Here is a 22,142-nt window from a genome sequence, read left to right as displayed (position 1 = left end):
CCCTAGAAAAACGTTAGTGTAAGATTGTTACCCAAAATTGCTATGAAAAATTCATTGTATAGCCTTAAAAACCCCTAGAAAACATTTGCCATACATATTTCTAGAAGCAGTGGATTCGTAAATGAAATAATTATATCCGTTTGTCCAAAAAATCATCAGTTCCTACTAAAATACCACTCAATGTTGTCAACAACTGATGGATCATCCTACACTATTGTGAATAGTTGTGAGCCACAATAAACCCTTGCGGGTTGCGGTGAAGGGTCGAATTGTCCCACTCACTTTGGAGCTAACCTAACACTATTTAAAAAAAAATGTTTTTTCGTTAATCAGCTGTCGCTCCCATACGAACGACAACTCTCAGAACTTGAGAAACTTGTGCGAGCTAAGAACTAACGAGGTCTTACCTTTCAACGTGTGATTCCTAACGTGTTTCTAAAAAGTCGTTTAATATTATATAACTATATTGAAACGCATTCATTTTTTGGGTTGTTTTGTGAATCATATTCTCTTTATATAATCGAAGGAAATGGTTTGAAAGTAATTTGTTTGTTCGTAGGTACACCTTTTGAGGAAAACCGTATCCATTAGGTTATGTTATTTTTAATAAATATTAGGCATAACAAATATCTGGCGTAAAATGAATCTATTGAAAATTTTAATTTTGAATTGAATTAACCCCCGATTTTTTGTAAAATAGGTAAATCTCTCGACAAGCTTTTATATCATATGAATGTTATATAATAAATTGATGGGATGTTTTAATTCAACATTTATATATTCTTCTTTTCAGAGCTGGGAAAAATGCTTGTATTTGAAAATGTTGTTTAATATTAATGTATTAATGAAATTGTTAGAATTTTACAATTTGAAGGCTACTGTAGAGAAAATTTCAAGAGATTTTGAACGAACTCTCTGCCATTGAAATATTTTGTGTAGATCATTTACATTGATAGGTAACAAGCTTCAGTCAAAAAGCCATTAGTTCCGATTTTCTAAAACGCTGTGTAGATTATGTACATTGATTGGTAACAAGCTTCAGTCAAAAAGCCATTAGTCCCGATTTTCTAAAACGCTGAGCAGTTTCTGATAACAGCTGATTCGTATTCATTTGGAGATGCTGTATAAATATTATAAATTTAGTGTCGACCGAATTTATATTGATACGCCCATGAAATAAAGTACAGTAAAATGAAAAAGCAACAGATGTCATATAGCATACTAATATTATCATTTTATGTTATCACTTCAGTCAGTTTTCTAGTATTCCTGTAACTGATTACTTTTTCCCAAGAGTAGGAATTTGTGTACAATCACATTCCAAGAGTGTCTCCTTCGCTCATTCACGTAATGTGTTGTTGTTTTTGTCACGTGTCGGTATTTGTCTACATTGAAGGACATCCGTAATCTGACGTTATTCTCGTCAACCTCGGTCCACGAGCTAGAACAAAGTGGGTATTCGCGAATTCGATGCTCGAGGTGAAATTTCGGTGAAATTCCTGAATGTTTTTGGTCTCCATATTTTGGAGAAGCGACAACCGTTTGTTGAATTCATTCCCACGGAGTGTGATTAGCAATTTCAAGCAAGTGTTACATCAGTGTGTTGTGATTAGAAAACAAGTGAATTTTCTGGTGCCTATTTGATTCTTTTTTAGCATAACTGTTTCAAAACACTACGCAAGTGAACGACACTTATTGACAGTCTAGTTTGTTGAGTCATGCTTGCTTTTCGACAAGCGTGGTAGATTGTACGGAAATAAATATTTTGCGAACAATCTGTATTGTGACATTAAAAACGGAATAAAGAATTCATCTCTAGAATCTATCAGCAGTATCATAATCTGGTAAGAATATTATTCGATTATCCAAGGACAGATAGCAGGCATGGATATGTTTTTGTTTACACTTCACATTTGTTTGATTAGGAAGTGAGAGGGAGAATGTCTATGCATGGAATTATTGATTTATATTTCCTGAGATTATACAAGTCTTGTAGCTTACAACCTTGAGATATATATTTCATGATAAAGAAAAGAACGATTTATCCTTAAAATAAATCCAAAGACAAAAGTACTAATCAAAATGGAGCCAAAGCTGCAGTGGCGTTCGCTGGCTGCAGAATGTCAGGCATTTTATTTGCTAAAATTTTCAACATTCATCAATTAATGGACTTACGTAGTTGACCTTCATTTTATTGATAGGTATATTCATATTGTCCACAAGGTTTGAAGATTTAAAAAATGTCTGAGTATATTATGAGGTCTAAGGAAATGTTATGGAAGTTTGCGTCTTGGCGTGGCTACTCAGCCGCCATAAAGGGAACTCTAGATGATTTTCAAAAGCAGGGGCGGATCTTTAAGGAGGGAAGCGCGATTAGAAGAATTTATTTACAGGTGATGATATTAATGAAAAATTGGTCCCCAACTGGGACCAAAGTCCTTGATACTTAATAAAAAATATTTAAAACTCATTTGAAGGTCTAAAATATTTTAAGCGGAACTATTTCACTTTCTTAAATAAATCATTTACATCAAAAATAGGAACGATTAATTATCCTCCTAGTGCTACAGAAAGTAAACTAAGTTGCAGTTTTTGTCATACATAACGTAGAAAATTTACTTAGCTTTCAATGTCAAACATTGAAAAATTGATAAGAAAATACAAAATACGAGCTGGTAGATCGTGGTTAAATGGAAATACTAGTGTGTTTGCTGCTGCAGCAGGTCATCAGTGGTATGTGCGTTGACTTCAAGATATAACCTTTGTCATAGTCAACGCACATATCACTGATGAAGCCTATTTTCCTATATTAAAAATTGAATTATGGAAACTATTGGTTTAGTTCAGAAAAATCAAAAATTATTTTTATAATATAATTCATACAGTGTGTGGCATTGAAAACAAAACAGATTAAATATCTTCAAGACTCATTTGTTGAGAAAAAATGGAAAAACCTGTCGACTTTTAATTCAAGGGTGACAGCTTTCTATCATAAACTTAACTGTCGTATCTCCTTCCCCATGTATTGGTGTCCATTACCCTTAGAATTTGAATAGGGAAAGTACTCTTGCTAGAAAAACAACTGCTAAGTATTTCAAATTGTGATACTTCATTTAAAAGATAATGTGAACAAGTTATAAAAAATTAAACTTGAAAAAATGTGCATTGTATGGATAAAAGATGAAAAACTGTATATATTTTCAATAAATTCAAACTATATTAATTTACAATACTTAAGTGCTAGGACTGTTCTCTATTAAATGAAATAGATAAGTATAAGTCTCGAAAAGTCTGACATTTTGAAGAATTTCCGCAGTTACTTGATGATTTTCTTTTTCCGCAAGAGGGCGCCAGAATGAAAAGTTATGTAATAATCAGTCACATAGAAGAATTCCTTATAGAATCACAGTGAGGATAGGATATCACAGTGAGGATAGGATAGAAAGATGTCCATTGTCTGATTAGACAATGTCATATTAGCCACATTAGACTATTGAAGTCCGAACTAATGAAATTCAGCATGAAACCTTCGACCATTTTCAAACAAAGAATGTAGTATTTCATGGCAAGAGAAAACTGTGTAAAAGCTATTTTCTGGTCTTGTTGGTCAAGTCCTGCAAGTTTTAATGCTGGATGTTTTGCCTACAGTGATGTGAACCTTACTTGTAAACGAAACGTCAAACGGACTGTGCAGATCATGGCCAACAAATCCAAAAAATAGCTTTGATGCAAGAGTGAAAGAGTTGAAAATGAAAGTTTTCATGGGGTTAAGTGGTTAAAGAAATGTTATATGAAGTAGGTTATATAAGCATAAATGATATGGCTTCTCTGATTGTAGCTGATTATTCAATAAACTGCCATCATCTGAAAAATGAATAAATTTGAAATGATATTGAGAAATAAATGCTAAGTTGAGACCTTACTTCTCCTGGAACAGGGGGTTGTAGAAGCGCTCCACTCTTTATCATCATGAGGAGATGTGAATCGTATTGAGTTAAAGTGTTACCTGTAGAAGAACGAACACTATGAAAGTTTTGAAATGGGTGATTTTAGATGTCAATACTGCCAAATCGAATTCTTGTTTGGATTCAGTGTGTCATCCAAAATATCATTAAACAATGATTGGTTATCAATAATGTGAATATAATCACTCTATATTTTCAACTTTTCAATGTATAAATGTGAAACAGTTATGTGAATAGTTTGACAATTATAAAACACTTATTTTTCAGGTAGATTTAATTGAAGTGCAAAGTCCACGATTTGTTTTTAAAACTAACCTTTAAAGAGAAACACAGAATATTATTTTTTCTACTGGTGGAAAAGGCAAGACTTCTGAACACTTTTCTCCGGTTTAAACATTTTCAAAGTAATTATGGAAAATCAAAATGTAACTTTTTCTTAATCAATATTCTGTAGCCAGCACAAAAGTATTCATTGTAATAAAATAGCTTTTAATGTGACCAGTTGGGAAATGTTGCATTTTGTGTAACAAGCAAGATTTCTGCAGGACAAGCATAATGCTCCAAAGAAGAGTAAATTAGGTTAGCTAATATTTTTCAAATTATGGAATCATTGATTCTAGACATTGTTATTTGAATCTACCATAGACTATGATAAGATATATTTTCCAAAGACAAATTTCTTTATATTTCTCCCCTTGTGATGTTTGCATTGGAAACCAGCAATATGAGTGAACTAAAACAATTAAAATTCTTATAATAATGTCAAATCATTATTTGATTATCATTATTTTGAAAGTGATACCCCTATAAAACTCTTATGAATATTAAACTAATATTTGCATGAAAATGGTAAGAAGTGAAAGTAGAATTGCACGCCAGAAATCAGTATGTAAAATTGATTATTGAGCTAAAAGAACAACACTAGTATGACAAAAAGGCTATAAATTAGACATTTGTTTATTTCTAATGGAAAATAATGATAATATGAACCAAAAAACGCTATCGTTATGCTTAATAAAAGTAATAATAATAATATTTATTCAGTCATATTGAAACATACATTTATGGATAAGTCAATACATTAAGTGTAAAATCATTGATGAAACTTACAATCAAAATTACATAGCATTAAAAATGAAACAATTATTAAAACGGACATTTGTTCTGGCTCTTCAATGTAATAAAATTATCAGTACTGTTCAGACAGAGGTCACAAAGAAATTTTGTTACTCCTTTATTATAAAGTTAGTTTCGAAATCGAGATGGCAAGCTGTTGAAACTGTTACATTGGTTTGCAAGTTGAGTCCCATATAGGTTTAATAATGTTTTCTACTGCTGCCTTTTGTAGAATGAATATTTTCATTGAATCAATTCGAGCTCAGTCACCCAGGACAATAATCCATAAAATATAAGTTGATGGAACAGGAAGTAATACATTTGAGTAGTGTCCGTCCGAAAGTTCGGTTTCGGTCGAGTTTCGGCGCTGTGATCGGTCATGTTCGGCGCGTTGAATTTCATACAAACAACATAGACATTTTGCCACGTCCACGTGCCTAATCATGTCGTGACTCAAATTGACTCGTGATTTACTTTGTTTATTACATAAATATTAAGTATCTATTTTGATACTACGTAACAACTTAAATAAGTAATTTTATGTTTAATATTTTTGAAAAACCATCAATAATATTCAAATCTACACCTACTCAAATAAACACCTCACCTATTTTAAGTATTTTTAAGATGCAATGAATATTTTTTTTTAAATAAGGGGTTGTTACGTTGATTATCAATAAGTAAAAATGTCGCATATCGTTGTGGTTTGAAGATAAAAAAATAAAGACTGACTGATTATAATAACGTTTTCATTATTTTTCCCTCAAAACATAATCCTTACAAGGAAGTTTCGGTTTCGGCCGTAACTGAGACCGTTGCCAAATTTCGTTTTCGGTTTCGGTCGTAAAAACCAGTTTTGGTCGGACACTATATTTGAGGCTGCCTGTTGGCCCACTACATCTCTTTATTTTTTTATAACTGCCTTCGCTACTCCTCCACTTGAAGCGTTTGTTTGTTGTGACTAGCTTGAATCACTATTCACACTATGAAAATTTGTTAATGCCATAGTTTGCTACTGCTGTTCGAACTATTGAAGTTCAAAGATACAGTTTTACTCTCAATCAGAAACGGATAATTGCTTTGAACCAGGATTGCAGGATTTAGCTTGATTCAGAACTCTTTCACAGATCGCTTCGGGATCTTCTTTGTGAATTCTTACACCAATTGTTTCATCAACAAATAGAACTGAGGTGGTATTTTTTATGGGTCATCTTCACGAGAAAAGTGGATTTCACTAAGAAATGAGCCTTTATTAATTTGTCTCAGTAGTGTTTCAAACATTTCATGATCATAATACAAAACAAGCAGAAAACTACTAGTTAAATCATATCACTCAAAATTTGGGGGGAAATCAATATTTCATTTAGGAGTTAAAATATATAGTAATCTTCCAGAGAATAAAAATGAATCAAAAAACAAAATTCAAATCGGAATTGAAAAAGCTTCTGCTTTCTTCCTCTAATTAAAATTCTGATCTCCATATTACATTTTCTTGTTTTCAATTAGGTACCATTATAATTTAAAAATTTACCTATATATTTATGTATGTGTGTGTATATGTAAATATGTATGCATAACTCTATAACTTATTACTTATTCTTTCTTATTTTCTCTTTCCCATTATCCTAACCAACCTAACTAATATAAAATAATTCTTATGATAAATTTCAAATTCATCTACTCAATATTATCAATATTATTATTATTAATGTTCGAAACTCGCAGTGTATAAAAAAGTAAATTAAGATACCCAAATGGAAGAATGGAACATTATGATACAAGCATTCATTGCTTAGGTATGTTCTATGTTTCCTTTGGGTTTACGATGTATTTTTATTATAGTAGATATTGTACCAAAACAAAATATGAAAATGAAATAAAAATAAAAAAAATGAAAAAATAAAATATATATATATATATATATATATATATATATATATATATATATATATATATATATATATATATACATATATACATATATATATATATATATATATATATATATATATATATATATATATATGCGTTTGTATTTATATATTTATGTGCTGTATATTTGACTGATATTTAATATTGAAATAATTCATTCAATCATTATTTTAAATTTTATACCTGTTATAAACATTCTTGTTTCTTGGGATTAATAAAGATTATTATTATTATTGTTTTTCTATGTTCAGGTACCATGGGTGACTTTGGCAAAGACTTTTTCCTAGACCCAGGAATCTCAATCAAACAGGAACCTCTAGTGAATGACTCCACTGTCATGAACATGTCTGCCAGCGTTCCTATCCCCCCAAGAAGAGATCTCAACGATTACAGAAGTTTTGACATCGACTTCGAGAACTCCCAGTCCCCTCTCTACACTGACATAGGTTTCACAGCTCAAATTCAGACACCTGAAATTTATGATATGGGCAATTCCTGGAATTTGAACCGGTTGATCAATAATGACGAAATGTTGAAATCGGAGTCGTACATTAACATGGACGAAGATGATATTTTTCAAGTTGATAAGGCTGATCTGATACAGGGACCTACTTTAGCTGAATTGAATGCCAATGATGAGAACTTTTTAGGTGAGAGAGATTTTTGAATTTTTGTTGAAAAACTTTTCAGTCTTTTTATTTTATCAATGAAAACTGTGAATAACTTTTGTACACATTTTTATCAAAATATATATAACCATACACTTTTACCTCAACGATCAAATATACAGCTAGTGAATTGAAAAAAAAATGTATGTGTACATTGTATCTATAATATAATTTTGAATTATGACTACAAAATAATTCATAAATATGTTGAAATTTCATTTTTGAAAGACTTAGTATGTACCTTGGATTGATGAAGGCATATGGAAGCGAATTGAAAAAGTTTTTTTCTTAGCTTCCTATTATAGCAGACTTATTGACAATTCTAAACTGACGTTGAATTGCTGTATTTTTTTTAGGTGACTTGAACTTTGATGACTTACTACTTCCTGAAGAAAGTACCTACATCATTTTGGAGAAAAGCCACAGCCTGACTCCGAATCATCTTATAAATAATAACCAGAATTCTTGCCCATCTCAGAGTATTTCTCAAAAAGATTTGGATTTACCTTCCAGTGTTCCTACAGGTGAGACAAATCTAACCAGCTATTTTGAATAGTTTTCCTCAATTTTTCTCGATTACAAAAATTCATTTTGTTGGCAGCAGGTTTTTTCATTAATGTGAAATAATCTTGAAAGTAAACAAATAAATTAATGATATTTTCAGATGTTTTTTTTCATCAGGTAACTGTAATTGATTTTGAATTCTTTAAAAAAAAATATTCCAACTGAACTGCCTCAATATTTTTGTTTACTTCAAGTTTGTATTCCTTTTTAAGGTACTTTTGACTACTACAAGTATAAAACATCCGTCGCCTTCTCTCCCGAAAGTCAGAATAGTTCCAGTTCCTCCCTCGTCCAATCTTTATCATCTCCACCGAACGTGTCGAGTTTTCAAAGGAAACACAGCACTCTGCACGAACTTTTGGTAAAGAGCGAGCCCTATGGGTCTCCAACTGATTCAGCATTAGGACAGTCTTTCCCGGAAAGGAATACCATGGCACATGGACACAGTCTCAGGATTGGAAGGGGTCAGGCATCAAGGTAGATTAATAAGGATTATGTTAAGCTATTTTCTGGGTTTTTTGGCCGTGGTCTGCAGGTGTTTATGCTAGACTTTTCGTCTACTACTGTGGTAGACATTATTAAAAGCGATAAGGTAACTTTTGAAGTGCTCGAGTTGTTCAATTCATAAATTACAATGTTGGAATTTGGTTTTATACCATCATCTGTGGGCGTGGCTTCGTTTCTCATAATTGGATCTAGTGACAATTTAAGACAGGTAGCCACATTTTATAAATGTTTATTGCCTCTTCTTTTATATTGAAATTCACTCTGTTTTGAATGTTTATTGGCTCTCTGTATACTCTTGGATAGTAATTTTGTGTTTAATTGAGTATTACTGTATGTTCGAACGAGATGATGTGAGTGCCTTCTATTTTTGAGAGCATGTTCAGCTACAGCTGATTTGTAAGTTTGTCCGAGGCGACAATTTCTATTGTGTTGAGAAAAACTGGTTTCAATGAAGACCGACCTGAAGCTAGAAGGAATCCGGTATACCACGGGTATTGCTAGAGGTTCTCTGGGTTGTGGTTTCTACGTTATGAACAATGGCAACAACAATTCGACTACCAATTCGATCACTTTGACCTTTACCACATCGCGTTTGATAACGTCTACCGCAGTAGTAGACAAAACGTCAGGAATTAAAACCTGCAGACTACGGCTGAAAAATCTGTAAAATAGCTTTGACACAATTATTTCCGCTTGAGGAAGTTATTGTATAGCAAAACACTTGTTACGGTTTTGTAAATCTTTTATATTAAAAATCTTACCTTGTTGGTTTGCAGTAATACAAAACAAAATAAAAAAAAACTAAACTTCATACCACACATAAAAACATAAAGACATTGTGTGAATATCAAATGATTAAAATAAAATGTGACTTCCTCTCCGACCCTGACAGAGCACGATTGTGTTAAGAGCAACAGCTCTCAAAAATGTATATATTGATTGGAGTAAATACAAATGATTTTTGTGTTGAAAAAAGTGTGCAAGTCATGGAAAATAATTCAATGTTATTGTGATGAAGTGAATACATAAAATGATGAGTTATTGAAGAAAAACATAGCCACTCAATAGTCTTCTTCTAAGACAATCGAGTTCCGAAGAGATCATTCAAGAAATTGGCAAAGTTTTGGCACAGTATTTTATTTGGGCCATAATTAAAATGAGATCATTCATTGTAATCACATGAGAGGCAATAATTCAAATCAGGATGAACATACAAAAGTTGATTTCTTGTAGAAAACTTTTTTTAATATTTAAAAATAGTTTCGTGATTCATTATTTTCTATAGATACTGTCCACACAACTATTTTACAGAAATATATTTACTAAAATATTAGTTCTCCCGTGTAAATATTTTTATTTATCTTGAGGTTTTACTAACAACTTTGAAGATTTTTTCAAGTTATTTCATAATGACTAGCTTTAACTACTTCAGGCTATCATCTTCAGCTCCCACTCATCTAGGCATTGATCAAATATGGCAAAGGCGAGAACCAAGAAAACACTTATTATCTACAAGCTCATTAGCTGAAGCTGGTTCAACTTCTTCTCTGTCGACTGGTGGTGTATTAAGTCCAGATCCTCCTGATTTTTCTCCTGATGAAGAAAGTGATGAAGATAGTGATGCACATTATGAAGATTTTTCTACAGATAATGGTGAGATGTGTATGAGATTGATCATGTTTTACTTTTCAAATCGATACATTCCATGGTCACATATTCAGTGAATTTTCCATTTGATTTTTAATTCAAATTCAATATTACTTTTCAGGCTGTTTCCTTTTGTCATTTGTCATAATATAAGTTTAGGAGTTCTCCAAGGGTCAATTATTGAACCAAGACTATCTGTTACATACTCGTTCGTATATAATTTCAATCATTGACAGATCAAGATCTTCAGATGATATGGTGCTGCAGGTTTTTTCGGGTTTTCCTGCAGCTGAAAAACAAATGCACCACTGGAATCAATGAAGTCGCCCCGGAGCACCAATTCATTTTTGTTGTTTTATAATCTCATGATTTGTATTACTTTCTTCTTTAATAGAAACCTGGTTTAATTATAATTGACATACTTAATAAGGTGATGATCTCTGACCATCTCACTTCAGTTGCCTGTGACATTTTCGTTATAGTTTGGGAAAATTAATGAAAGAATTGGAATTTTTTTTGAGTAAGTTGAATAACTGGATCTCAAATCATTTGATATACAAAAACTTGTTAACTCTCAAGTTATACAATTATTTTTTTGTGCATGTAAATTAAAAACACTAAAACCCAAATGATAAATACAGCTTCTACATCAGTTGATGAATTAAAACCCAGAAAAAGTTTTCTTAGTCTTTGGTTTATATATTAAAATCAACAAATTGTAAGCACTCTTTTGAAAAATATAATACATAATATTGACTATTCTTTTTCTATACACTATGGAACTATCACCCTCTTAATCATGTTCATGAAGCAATGATGTACATTTTCACAATATTAGATTGATGATTGAAAAGTAATCAATATTTTTAAAGACATTTAATAGTATTCATGAGCGATATCACAATTTTCATTTGAAACCTTTTCAAAGAACAAAAAAAATTGATAAAGTTTTTCACTGTCTAGCCACAACTTTGAAAATATATTGACCAATTATCGGAGACTTTTCATGCTTATAGTTGGATATTCGAACTTGTTGAAAGTCTGCAATATCTAATATTTTAGATTCAGATGATGACGACGATAGGCCTAACAGGAATTCGACCTCCAAAAGAGAACGTTACTTTTGGCAATATAATGTCCAAGCTAAAGGTCCAAAAGGACAACGTCTAGTCATGAAATCCAAACTGGAAGATCCCCACCGCCTCAACCAGGTGACTGATCCAGTTTTCAGTCCTGATTGTTCAGTGAGGGGTATTAAACATAGTGGAAAAGCTAGGAAAGGTTAGTATCTGAACATATTAGTGAAATGTGCAAATTTACTTATAAGTAGGATTCACTTTTGAAGTTTATAGATAATACATTGGTTTTTTGCAACACATAGAAAGTAATATTATATTGAAGTTCAAAACATTCACCACTCCCATGTAGTAGAATCTCGCGAATGCCTACTGGAAAATAACCAAGTCCGACAGATGATTGTGCAAGTTTACAACAGCAGGACCTCACTGAAATCAATCAACTAATCACTACCAGACTGCAGAATTTCCTCTGTGGGAAAACTTGCACAAATGTCTGTAAAAAAATAATCCAGTGTCCTTCTTGATGTTATTCAGGAAAGTGATTGTTTTCCAATAGGCACTTACAAGATCCTATGGTCTAGGAATCTCAGAAGAAGTTGTTTATCATCATTCGCATATATCTTCAATGATATATTTATAAAGAAATTATAGTTTTGGAAACTTTGAAACATTTACAGATTTTGTGATGTCAGTTATTTTTCCAAACAATTTTTGTATTAGGTTGTTTCAAAAGTTTTGTCAATTTTTATGAGTCTATTTTGAACTGTAATATCTCAGTCAATACTTATTCAATCTAATCGAAATAAGCTTCATTTGAATCAATGCACTGTTGCCAATGTAACACAAATCAATTAATTCCGTCAGCATTGAAATTATATGCTCGGGATTCGATGAAGTCGACGAAGGCCGTTTTTGTCTGGTTCTGATTGGCGCCGGTTGCAGCTCGCGCAGTTTTCTGTACATTTCGGCGATTTCAAATCGGGGGCACCCACTTTTCGAGCTTTTTTCATTGCCAATACGTGTTAAACTTCCAAAAATTGCATGGGAGCTAGTGATAAGCTGAAAAGAGGCAAATTAAATTTTGGAAAAAATGAACAACATCAATGAATAGAGTACAAAATTCTCTCTCTCTATCGATCAGTGTAATAATAATAATAATATTTTACCTGTCAGTTTCGGACAAAAAGTAATCCACAGAATAAATACACTTCTTTACGAGCATATCTTTCAATCTATTTTTAAAAACATTTAAGGTAGGGGATTCGGTAATATAATTCAGTAAGTTATTGAAGAGCCGTGGCTCTACGATATTGGGAGAATAACATGCTAATTTATATTTATTATATGGTATGGATATATTATTCTTCTGAAGCGTATTCACTTGGTGTTTGTTTTTAACAAGTTCAAAAGAGCATTTATTTGAATAAACGTAAACGCAAAGTTCAAAGATAAACAAACTTGGTAGAGTTAATAACCTGAATTTTTTAACAAATCCACAAATGAATAGGTACTAGATACTCTTTCAATTCTGATGATTCTGATCTGATGATTCTTTTTTGTACAAGAAAAACTTTGTAAGCATAAGTGGACCAGCCACAGAAAATTATTCCATAAAGTATATACCACGACACAGTACAATAAATATCTCAATAAATATATATGTAGATATGAACTTACAAAAACAAATGATATCAAAACGGACAAAACTTCTGAAACAACCAATCATTCTGGTGCATACCGGAAAAAAAATTTGGCATTCAGAGGCGAAATATATATTACATACTACATCAGAATTATACTTAGGATGTTGAAATGATGTTCAGTGAACACGGAGTGTTAATTGTTCCATCTCCATCACACTACATCTATAAATGTCTTACATATGTAAAGATGTAAATAAGATCTTCTTGTCCAATATAGCCGGCTGATGAAAATCAGAAATTATGAAAATTATTATGACCCAGCTTTTATTAATATCATCCCTCCATCTATCAGCTGCATCCCCACTATGAGGTTTCTGAAGAATATGAAACCATTTTTCATCCAAAAAGCTTACTATAATATTGAAGAGTTCTTATCAGATGGGGCTGTCTCCTCTATACCAGTATTGAATTTTCTTGTCCACACTATATACACATGGTTTTCCATAATTTTAAATTGAATATTTCTACAGTTCAAATTGTTTTCGACGTGTGATCCTAACTTAATCATTGGTTGAAATATGACATTTGTCAAATTCAACTAGTGAAGCAAATACTCGTAGGGAAAGCATCTATTGTAACAACTGACAAACTACATTGTTGATAATTGTTTAGAAACATTATGAGTGGGTAGTTGGTGCTTTTTAGAGTGGTTCTACTATATAATTAATCAGTTTTACCAGGGATAAATTTTTCTTAAAAGCAAGCAGTAGACTTACCAAACTTACTGGCTGTGAACTGTATTATGATTATCTTTTTTATATGCACCATAACAGTGAAAAATATTGAATGTTGAACAGCATAGATCATGAGCACTACCAATTAACAAGTATTGGTTATAACAGATATCATTTGTAATTTGAGGAATCCCCTGTTTCAATAATTTGATTCTTATTTTTTTCAAGAACGAATAATGAAATTGTAGTGAACTTTGGCACAGTTCTAGCGAAATGCTTATAAATCATCTCTGCCATTGATGAATATTAGAAAATTGGAGTTCCACTTGATATATAATTTTTAATGTGGTTTTAATATTTTTATATATGGTAATGAAAATTTTTTTTGAAGGTGATGGTAACGATTTAACTCCAAATGCCAGAAAACTACACATAATAGGCAAAGAACTAGACAAACTGGGACGAATAATTAATGATATGACTCCTGTCAGTGAATTGCCATTCAACGTGAGGCCTACATCTAGGAAAGAGAAGAACAAACTGGCATCAAGGGCTTGCAGGTTAAAGAAAAAGGCTCAACACGAGGCCAATAAAATCAAGTTGAGCGGTTTGGAATATGAACATAGTGAGTACTCTTCACATTCAATTACATCTTGAAACATTATTTCTTCATTTGTGATTCATGTTTTAATAAAATGCCTTGGAATTGAATGAAATCTGGGAAAGAAGGTGTTTCTACCTCGAAAATGCTATAATTAATACAAATAGCATGTAACCCATAGGAAACAAGATATTAGCAATAAATGTGCAAAAAATCCTTGACCTTCGACCTCAGATATCTATAAGTAGATTTTCAGACAAGTTTTAGGGTGTCAAAATAAAAGTGTATACAAGTTTATAGCTGACTATCTTCAATTCCGAGAAACTTCTATTTTGACTGTGACTGGATTTTATTAAAGACTTTTACATTAATTTTGAGATTAAGAAGTATTTTCTTTCTAGAACGGCTCCTTAGCGGTATAGCTCAAGCGAAATTGATTCTGCGGGCAAAACTGACAGAACATTCTCAAGAAAGACAAGAAGAATTGACAGCTAATTTGGAAAAAGTTATTAAAGCTTCTACAAGTAAGTTGAGTTGGACACCTGCAATTCTGGAATGACTTTGAAAACATGAATTTTTTCCACAGTATGTAGAATATTCCAATCATTGAAATTTTTGACACATGAAAGTTTTCTATAGTTTTATGGCTCGAATCAGATTGGAATTGATTTTTTTCTGTTTTCAATTATTCGTAAAAATAACATTTTTTCTCTTTCCAGAGGTACGAATTGCCGGATTCACAACTGAACATGTGAATAGGATTCTGGAAAAGATGAAAGCTGGAGGAAATTCTACGGGAATCGCAGATGATTTATAGGTTACCGGATTGTAAATCTAGGAAAGAAATCTCATCGTGCATTTTTGTGGTGAATCGAGATTTGTAGAGGATATTTCTATTTTTCGTCGAGAAATTAATATTTTAAGTTCCCACTTCATCCGTGACTAAACAACTCATAGAAAATAATGTACCTTCTATTTAATGGTGAAGCAAACAATCGTGATCCAATTTTCGATAGATACTAGTGATTACTATTAAATTACAATGGTCGCTTGTGAATAGTATATTGCTGCACAAGAAAATTTTTCAGAATTCCGCAAGTGTTAATCTTAGAATTTGATCAATTCAAAATAACTAGTGGGTCACCAAAAAAACAGGAATTGCAGCTCTTTTCTAAATGAATATCACTCCAATACAAGGAATCGCACGTTGAAAGATAACACTTTGTTGATCCTTAGCTTGCACACCTTCAACTTATTAGGTTTGTCGTTCATGAAGGGCGATAGCTGGCAAAACAAAACTAGCAATTATTGACAGATTTCCTTATTCTGGACCTCAAAACTGTCCTTTTTCAATAATATCCTTCTATTCTTTGGTTGGCTTATCGGCTTTGTTTATTGTCTCAAATCAGTCAAAATAGTTCTAAACACCCGTGAAAGAAACCTCAAGAATTTTCTAGAGACTTGTATAAGCTAAAGAGGGAGTCCTATCTTTTAATGTGCAATCCTAATCACAAACTAGTCAGTATGCACTGAATGCTAGGATTTATTTGCACCTGAGTTCGCGGCTTAGATGGTGATGAACATGTCACTAATATAAAATTGAAGATTTTCAAATCTTCAGAATTGGGGAAAATGCGAACCTGCACCTAGCGTGTCAGTGTTTTTTTTATGTTCATCATCCAGACCATCGAATAATAATATTTTATTTTAAACTGTTTGTTTTGAATATTTTTTTTTAATTAATATTACAATATTTTTTTTACAAATGCCCTCAACAAAAGGTGACGTTTGCCGTAACTTGTTATTTAAAATCTTGGGTCAAAGAACCTCTTTAAGCAGTTGATAATAATTATAAAAATTATTGTTATTTCGTGAAATTTTCATAGGTACAGTTGAAAACTTTGATATCACAATGTTGAAAAAGATTTGAACAATTCTACTGCTTGAAACTGAAATAACCAATCCACCATCGAAGTCAAGAAGTAGCTTGGTGAAAAAACGATGGTGCTATTCCTTGAAAGGTCTTTTCTTCAAAGTTTTCTCCTATTCGATGATAATAGGTATTTCAACTTTGACTGGAAATATCCAACAAATGTGAAAAATAAATGAAATATGTTGTTTTTTTTTGAGGGCACAGTAGCATTTTTATTCCAATGAAATAATTACTTGAAATACATACTTCGTGATTTGAATAATTTACATCGGGACAGTTTATTTTTGGGCATAATAAATTTTAGCACATGCATGAGAAAAACAATAGAAATGCACTGAATTATCACCCTTGTGTTACAAAGATTTATTTGGATTTACCGAAGAAAAATAACTGGAGCTGAATAAATTTCAATGGCCAATGAAAAGTGAATATTTCCAGTATCGTAAGAGTCATTCTTTTGTAAGGTAACTTCATTAACAGATTTTTTTTCATAAAAAATGTTGAAACGCCAATGAAGGCTATTTAGATGGAAATTATGCTCTGTACTCCTGAAATATGATAAAATAGAAAAGATTGCTCACGTGAATGGGGGGGTTACATTGTTTGAAAGCTCATCGAAATATATATTTTGTTATTTTGTTTGTCCATTTGTTGAAACTTTCATTATTAATCTTATCTCTTTCTAAATCCACCTAGTAAAAAATATTTCTGATATCTTAGGATTTTAGGTTAAGGATTTCATCGTTTCTAGACATTAACATTCAGTGTCAAATGTTAACTTCATCTTGAATGGGACAAACAAACCGGATAAGTTTTGAAGTAGAAGTTAGGAAAAAATTTCAAGAAATAGTTGCCTTGGGGAGGGGGGAAGCTAATTTTATTTAGTAAATCTAATATATACCAATTGTTCATGTGATAAAGTTGGAAATTTTTTTGTTCAGAATTAATATCTAAATGTAATATTTATGATGATAAAAAATCAACTCACTTGTTGAAGAGTGAATTACTTGAAATTTCCAGTTGATTTTCCAACTGTTTTCACGGTCATTTCATCTTGAAAAGTGAATCTACATTTACTTTGTTATAAAATTTCGTTCAAACTTTTTCTGTGACTCGGAATAATCTACTTCTATTATAAAATACCTCTTATTGGGGATAATTACAGTAAAAAAGTAAAATAAAGGAAAGTTCTGCATCTCTTTTCTCAATCACTGTTTTCTAAGCATGGATGGACATAAAATTGAAATATTTTAGGGGTGATTTGTGACTGTGACTTGTGGGCTGTGTATTGTAGGGATGAAGAAAAAAATTTAATGGATAATAAAAGTAATGATGGTGTTGAGCATTTTTTTTTTGAAAAAATTAGTACTCACAATCATGATTGTAGTGCCATGTTTTTGTATGAAGGATGATTTGGTTTTTTTACAACTAATCAAACCATTATACTGCTCTTGAAGATGAATATTTTCAATTTTGAAAATGCAAAACTTGCATGTTTGTTGTGTTTCCTTTGAAACAAGTTTTTTCGTTTGAATATTTTATAGTTTGTAAATATTGGTGTCTATTTTCAAGTTCATATCATACATGTTACCTTTGAGGTGTTAGCCAAATGAAAAGTAAGCAATAACAGTGTGCCTCAGTTTAGTTTTCATTGACCTTCTTGGGAATTTTCTTTTTCATTATTTAAAAATGAAATTGTATCGGAGATCTTTATACAGGTGTGAAAAGGCTAAACTTCTAGTTCATTCCGATAATTTACTGCATTCAATATATATTTCACAAAGATGTAGTAGTTTGTACTCAATGATTTTGTATATCAAAAAAAGAGTTTTATACTCATCTTACGTTTCATATATCAAAGTCTGCCTCTGCTAGAATAAAAAAAACTAGATCTTGCAGTTTTTCCTCTCAAAATCAGTCTTGTTTTCAAATGTATCGAAATTGTCGATTGACTTTTGAAAAATTCGATGTACTATCGAAATCAATCTGTTGTGATGCTAACACTTCTCAGATCTTCTTTTTGGAAGGGTAACCAGATAAGATCCTGTTATAAAAAGCTATTAGAAATGTCAAATAGCTGATATCAAAAAACACCTTGTGCTGCATTGAATGTTTCAAAAGTTAATTAACAAGTTCGATATATTTCATATCTTCTCCAAGCTTTGTTAATATCCATCTACGAGTATATGAAGGTGGATTAATTTTGTTTTTACATGACCAACAGGACTACGAATAAAGATGTTTGCTAGGTGGCGCGAGGAGTAATTGATATAATCTACGCAGAACACGAGGCTAATGACAACAGTGGATGATGCCGTTACACCAAAAAATAGACGAATTCTGAGTAGGAAAACTACAATCTTGAAATTGAGAAGGCAGAGGCAGATTTCGACTCGGAATTTTTCAGCTTTTTTTTATTGGCAAAATTATCAAATAAGACAAGTTACTAATAAAGAGCGCATTTTCTTTGTAAAATTTATTTTGAATTTACATAGTAGTTTATCAGGGTGGAGTAGAAGTTTATCCTTTCTACACCTGCAAAAAGTTCTCCAATACAATTTTGATTTTTTTTAAGATTCTGTTCTAGATGAAGACTCTCAAAAGAAGTCCAATAACCAATTCAGATATCCTCCACAAAAAATAATTATTCACTATTTGAAATTAAGATTTGAAGAGCGACAAACATTTCTTATTTAATTAACCTTTTCATCTCAAAATGATCCAATCGGATTTTATATTATGTGTACTGTGTGTTTGTTATTATGATGTTCTTTCTCTTGTTGTCATTTATGCTGACTTCCTATACAATCAATGATCCTAAAAAAGGAAATAAAAATATTTAAATATCATTGTTGTATATTCTCATGAAGCTGGCATTTTATGAAATATCAGAAAAAAATTATATTATATTCATTTCAGGCAGTAACTTGGAAAAAATCTTTTTGAATTCACTTTTTGTTATATGGATGTCACGGAAAGTAATCACTTTCATTTATATTCTTGAAAACATGTTGTAGTTTTTCAATTTGCTCTTTCAAGGTGGCAACTTGAACTGGGTCACACTGTATATGCTCGGTAACTATTGTTCTTCCCTTGGAGAAAGTTAAAAATTGTACAATATCACCTAAATATCAGATTTTTTGGGTGATATTTATACCTGGAATGCCTGATAATAATAACGATATCACTACTATTAGTTTTGTAAATATAAGAGATTGAAAATGAGTGAAGTAACCAATGTTCCCTGAATATGTAATATTAAGTCGATGATGTATCATGTTCGTTTGAGATTACTTGCATAATCATGTAATTTTACTAGTATAGTATTAGTTTGAAGTAAGTTATATGCTATTTTGTTCTCGAAAAATGTAGATACAAACACGTGATTTTTCTACTGGAACGTATTGTCTACTTAGGGTTGAAATGATTTTGAAATAATTCATACAGTGAATCAAAATAAATGCGTTCTAACAAAGACGGTAAGACGTTTATATTTTAATGAATATATTTGGTCTTTCGTTGAAAATTCATAGTAAAATAATCTTCAATACCACTCTCTGAAAAATCTAGAAGACTTCTAAGGGGATTTTGACAGAGAGTAACAGAATCACGGTAAATGTAACATTTTTAAATCGGCTCTGAACCCACTGTTTTAGTCAGGAAGTTTTGGTAAAAACTTTGAAGTAAGCATCTTATTTTGATTTACGAACAAAATTTTTGCCATATTTTATATAATTATTCAACTCAAGTGCAGTATTCTGCATGAATCCTTAGAGAGGTCCTAGATACTGTCTACCATTTTCATTTTGTTTCAATAAACACTAATTATTAATAATTGAAAAGTGAGAATATGTAGTTTGGGTTTCCCAGTCTAAGTAATTTCTCATTAAAAATTATCAGAAGTGGGACTGCAGTTTGCCTTGATCAGAAACGAATGCTTTAAAATGAAAATATCTTGCTCATGGTGAGAAAAGCTGTATTTTGCATGTATATAGTATATTCTTATATTTCACTATTTGATATTTATATATTTTTTGTTACGAATTCATATTTGTACCGCAGTACCTATATTTATAGCTTTAATTGTTATTTATGTTGAGTAAAACACGATTGTAAATGTTACTTTAATATTGTTTTTTATGAGGTTCAGTTTAGAAATGTATGTATTTTATTAAAACGATTTGAGAACAGTTGAGTTGTGCGACTCATTTCAAACCTTCAGAGATAGTTTTTCATGAGAGGTTCACCTCTTTCTGTAACTCAAAAATTTACTTGTTGAATATTTTCTGTTCCATTATTCCATAAACATTTTCTGAAGTAATTTCCACAATCTACCCTATTTATACAAAAATTGATGCAATTGAGGCCAGTTTGTCATTGGATTTTCAAAGATATTGAATTGAAAAAACACCTGGGAAAGATGGTAAGCTCAAACAAATAATCTGCAGAAATAGCTTCGCCCTTAAGTCATTCAATTAATCAGCCCATGGAAAGTGGTATTTGTATAAATTCATTTAAAAATGCTGTTACTATGCCCAATTTTTAATAAAGGGGACGAACAGATCCACTTGAGACCGATTTTTCTGATTAGTAACTTTTTAAAGATTTTCGAAAAAGTCGCGTTTAGAATCATTCCTGGAGAAATATAGCATTAATTCGGATTCCAAATAGTGTCCAACCGAAATTGGTTTTTACGACCGAAAACGAATTTCCGCAAGGATTATGTTTAGGGAGAAAAGTGAAGAAAACGTTATTATAATCAGTCAGTCTTCATTGCTTTATTTTTAAATCACAACGTTATGGGGTCTTCGACATTATAATCAACATAACAAACACTTATTTAAGAAGAAATATTAATTGCACCTCAAAAATACTTAAAATTGGTGAGGTGTTTATTTGAGTAGGTGTAGATCCTTCTTTTGAATATTATTGATGGTTTTTCAAAAATATTACCTACGATCACAATAGGTATTTAATATGAATTTCACTAGTTCGGACTTCCATTGTCTGTCTAATATATAAAATGATTTGAAATTCCTGAAACAATTGAAAAAAAGGAAGAACTAAAAATGAATAGCTGAAAATAACAATTATATTAAGCCAAAATAACCTGAAATGAAATAATAGTGAGATAAAATACCAGTCAAAATCGAACAATTGAACAAAAATAAAGAAATAAGCCACATTAGTTCACGACGTTTCAATTGTTAGTATCTACAATCATCTTCGGGTGATGACTGGACTGATTCCTCCGAGAGATGACTATTTATGGGTCGTTCGAGTACTTCCACTTATCCCCACTTTCCATTTTTTCCGCTTCAGTGGGAAATGACCGTTTGGCGGGAGTTGGCCATTTTTCGCTTGATGATGGGTTTCCATATGTTGCGTATCTCATTTTATTTCTTTATTTTTGTTCGATTTTGACTGGTATTTTATCTCATTATTATTTAATTCCAGGTTATTTTTGCATAATATTGTTATTTTCAGCTATTCATTTTTAATTGTTCCTTTTTTTTAAAATGTTTCAGGGATTTCAAATCATTTTATATTAGACAATGGAAGTCCGAACTAGTGAAATTCACCATGAAACATTGTCAATCATCTTCAAACAAACGGTATTTAATATTTATGTAATGAACAAAGTAAATCACAAAGTAAGTCACGAAGTCAGGAGTCTCGACATGATTAGGCACGAGGACGCGGCAAAATGTCTTCGTCGCTTGTATGAAATTCAACGCGCCGAACATGACCGA

General features: G+C 31.5%; 1 protein-coding gene across 1 annotated transcript; it reads left to right on the top strand.

Moving 5' to 3' along the window:
• The first annotated feature begins 1,237 nt into the window (after positions 1-1,237).
• Positions 1,238-20,584, top strand: REPTOR (Repressed by TOR). The gene is made up of 9 exons (XM_023162137.2): positions 1,238-1,844; positions 7,265-7,663; positions 8,038-8,205; positions 8,458-8,722; positions 10,185-10,405; positions 11,462-11,680; positions 14,247-14,480; positions 14,858-14,980; positions 15,176-20,584. Exons 2-9 carry the CDS (start codon positions 7,270-7,272, stop codon positions 15,271-15,273), a joined length of 1,722 nt encoding a protein of 573 aa, XP_023017905.1. The 5' UTR covers positions 1,238-1,844; positions 7,265-7,269; the 3' UTR covers positions 15,274-20,584.
• The last annotated feature ends 1,558 nt before the right edge of the window (positions 20,585-22,142 follow it).

This window comes from Leptinotarsa decemlineata, unplaced genomic scaffold (assembly GCF_025532065.1).
Source record: "Leptinotarsa decemlineata unplaced genomic scaffold, Ldec_3_MD MMD2_tig00002974_RagTag_RagTag, whole genome shotgun sequence".
Lineage (NCBI taxonomy): Eukaryota > Metazoa > Arthropoda > Insecta > Coleoptera > Chrysomelidae > Leptinotarsa > Leptinotarsa decemlineata.
This window is presented reverse-complemented; position numbering and strand designations above follow the sequence as displayed.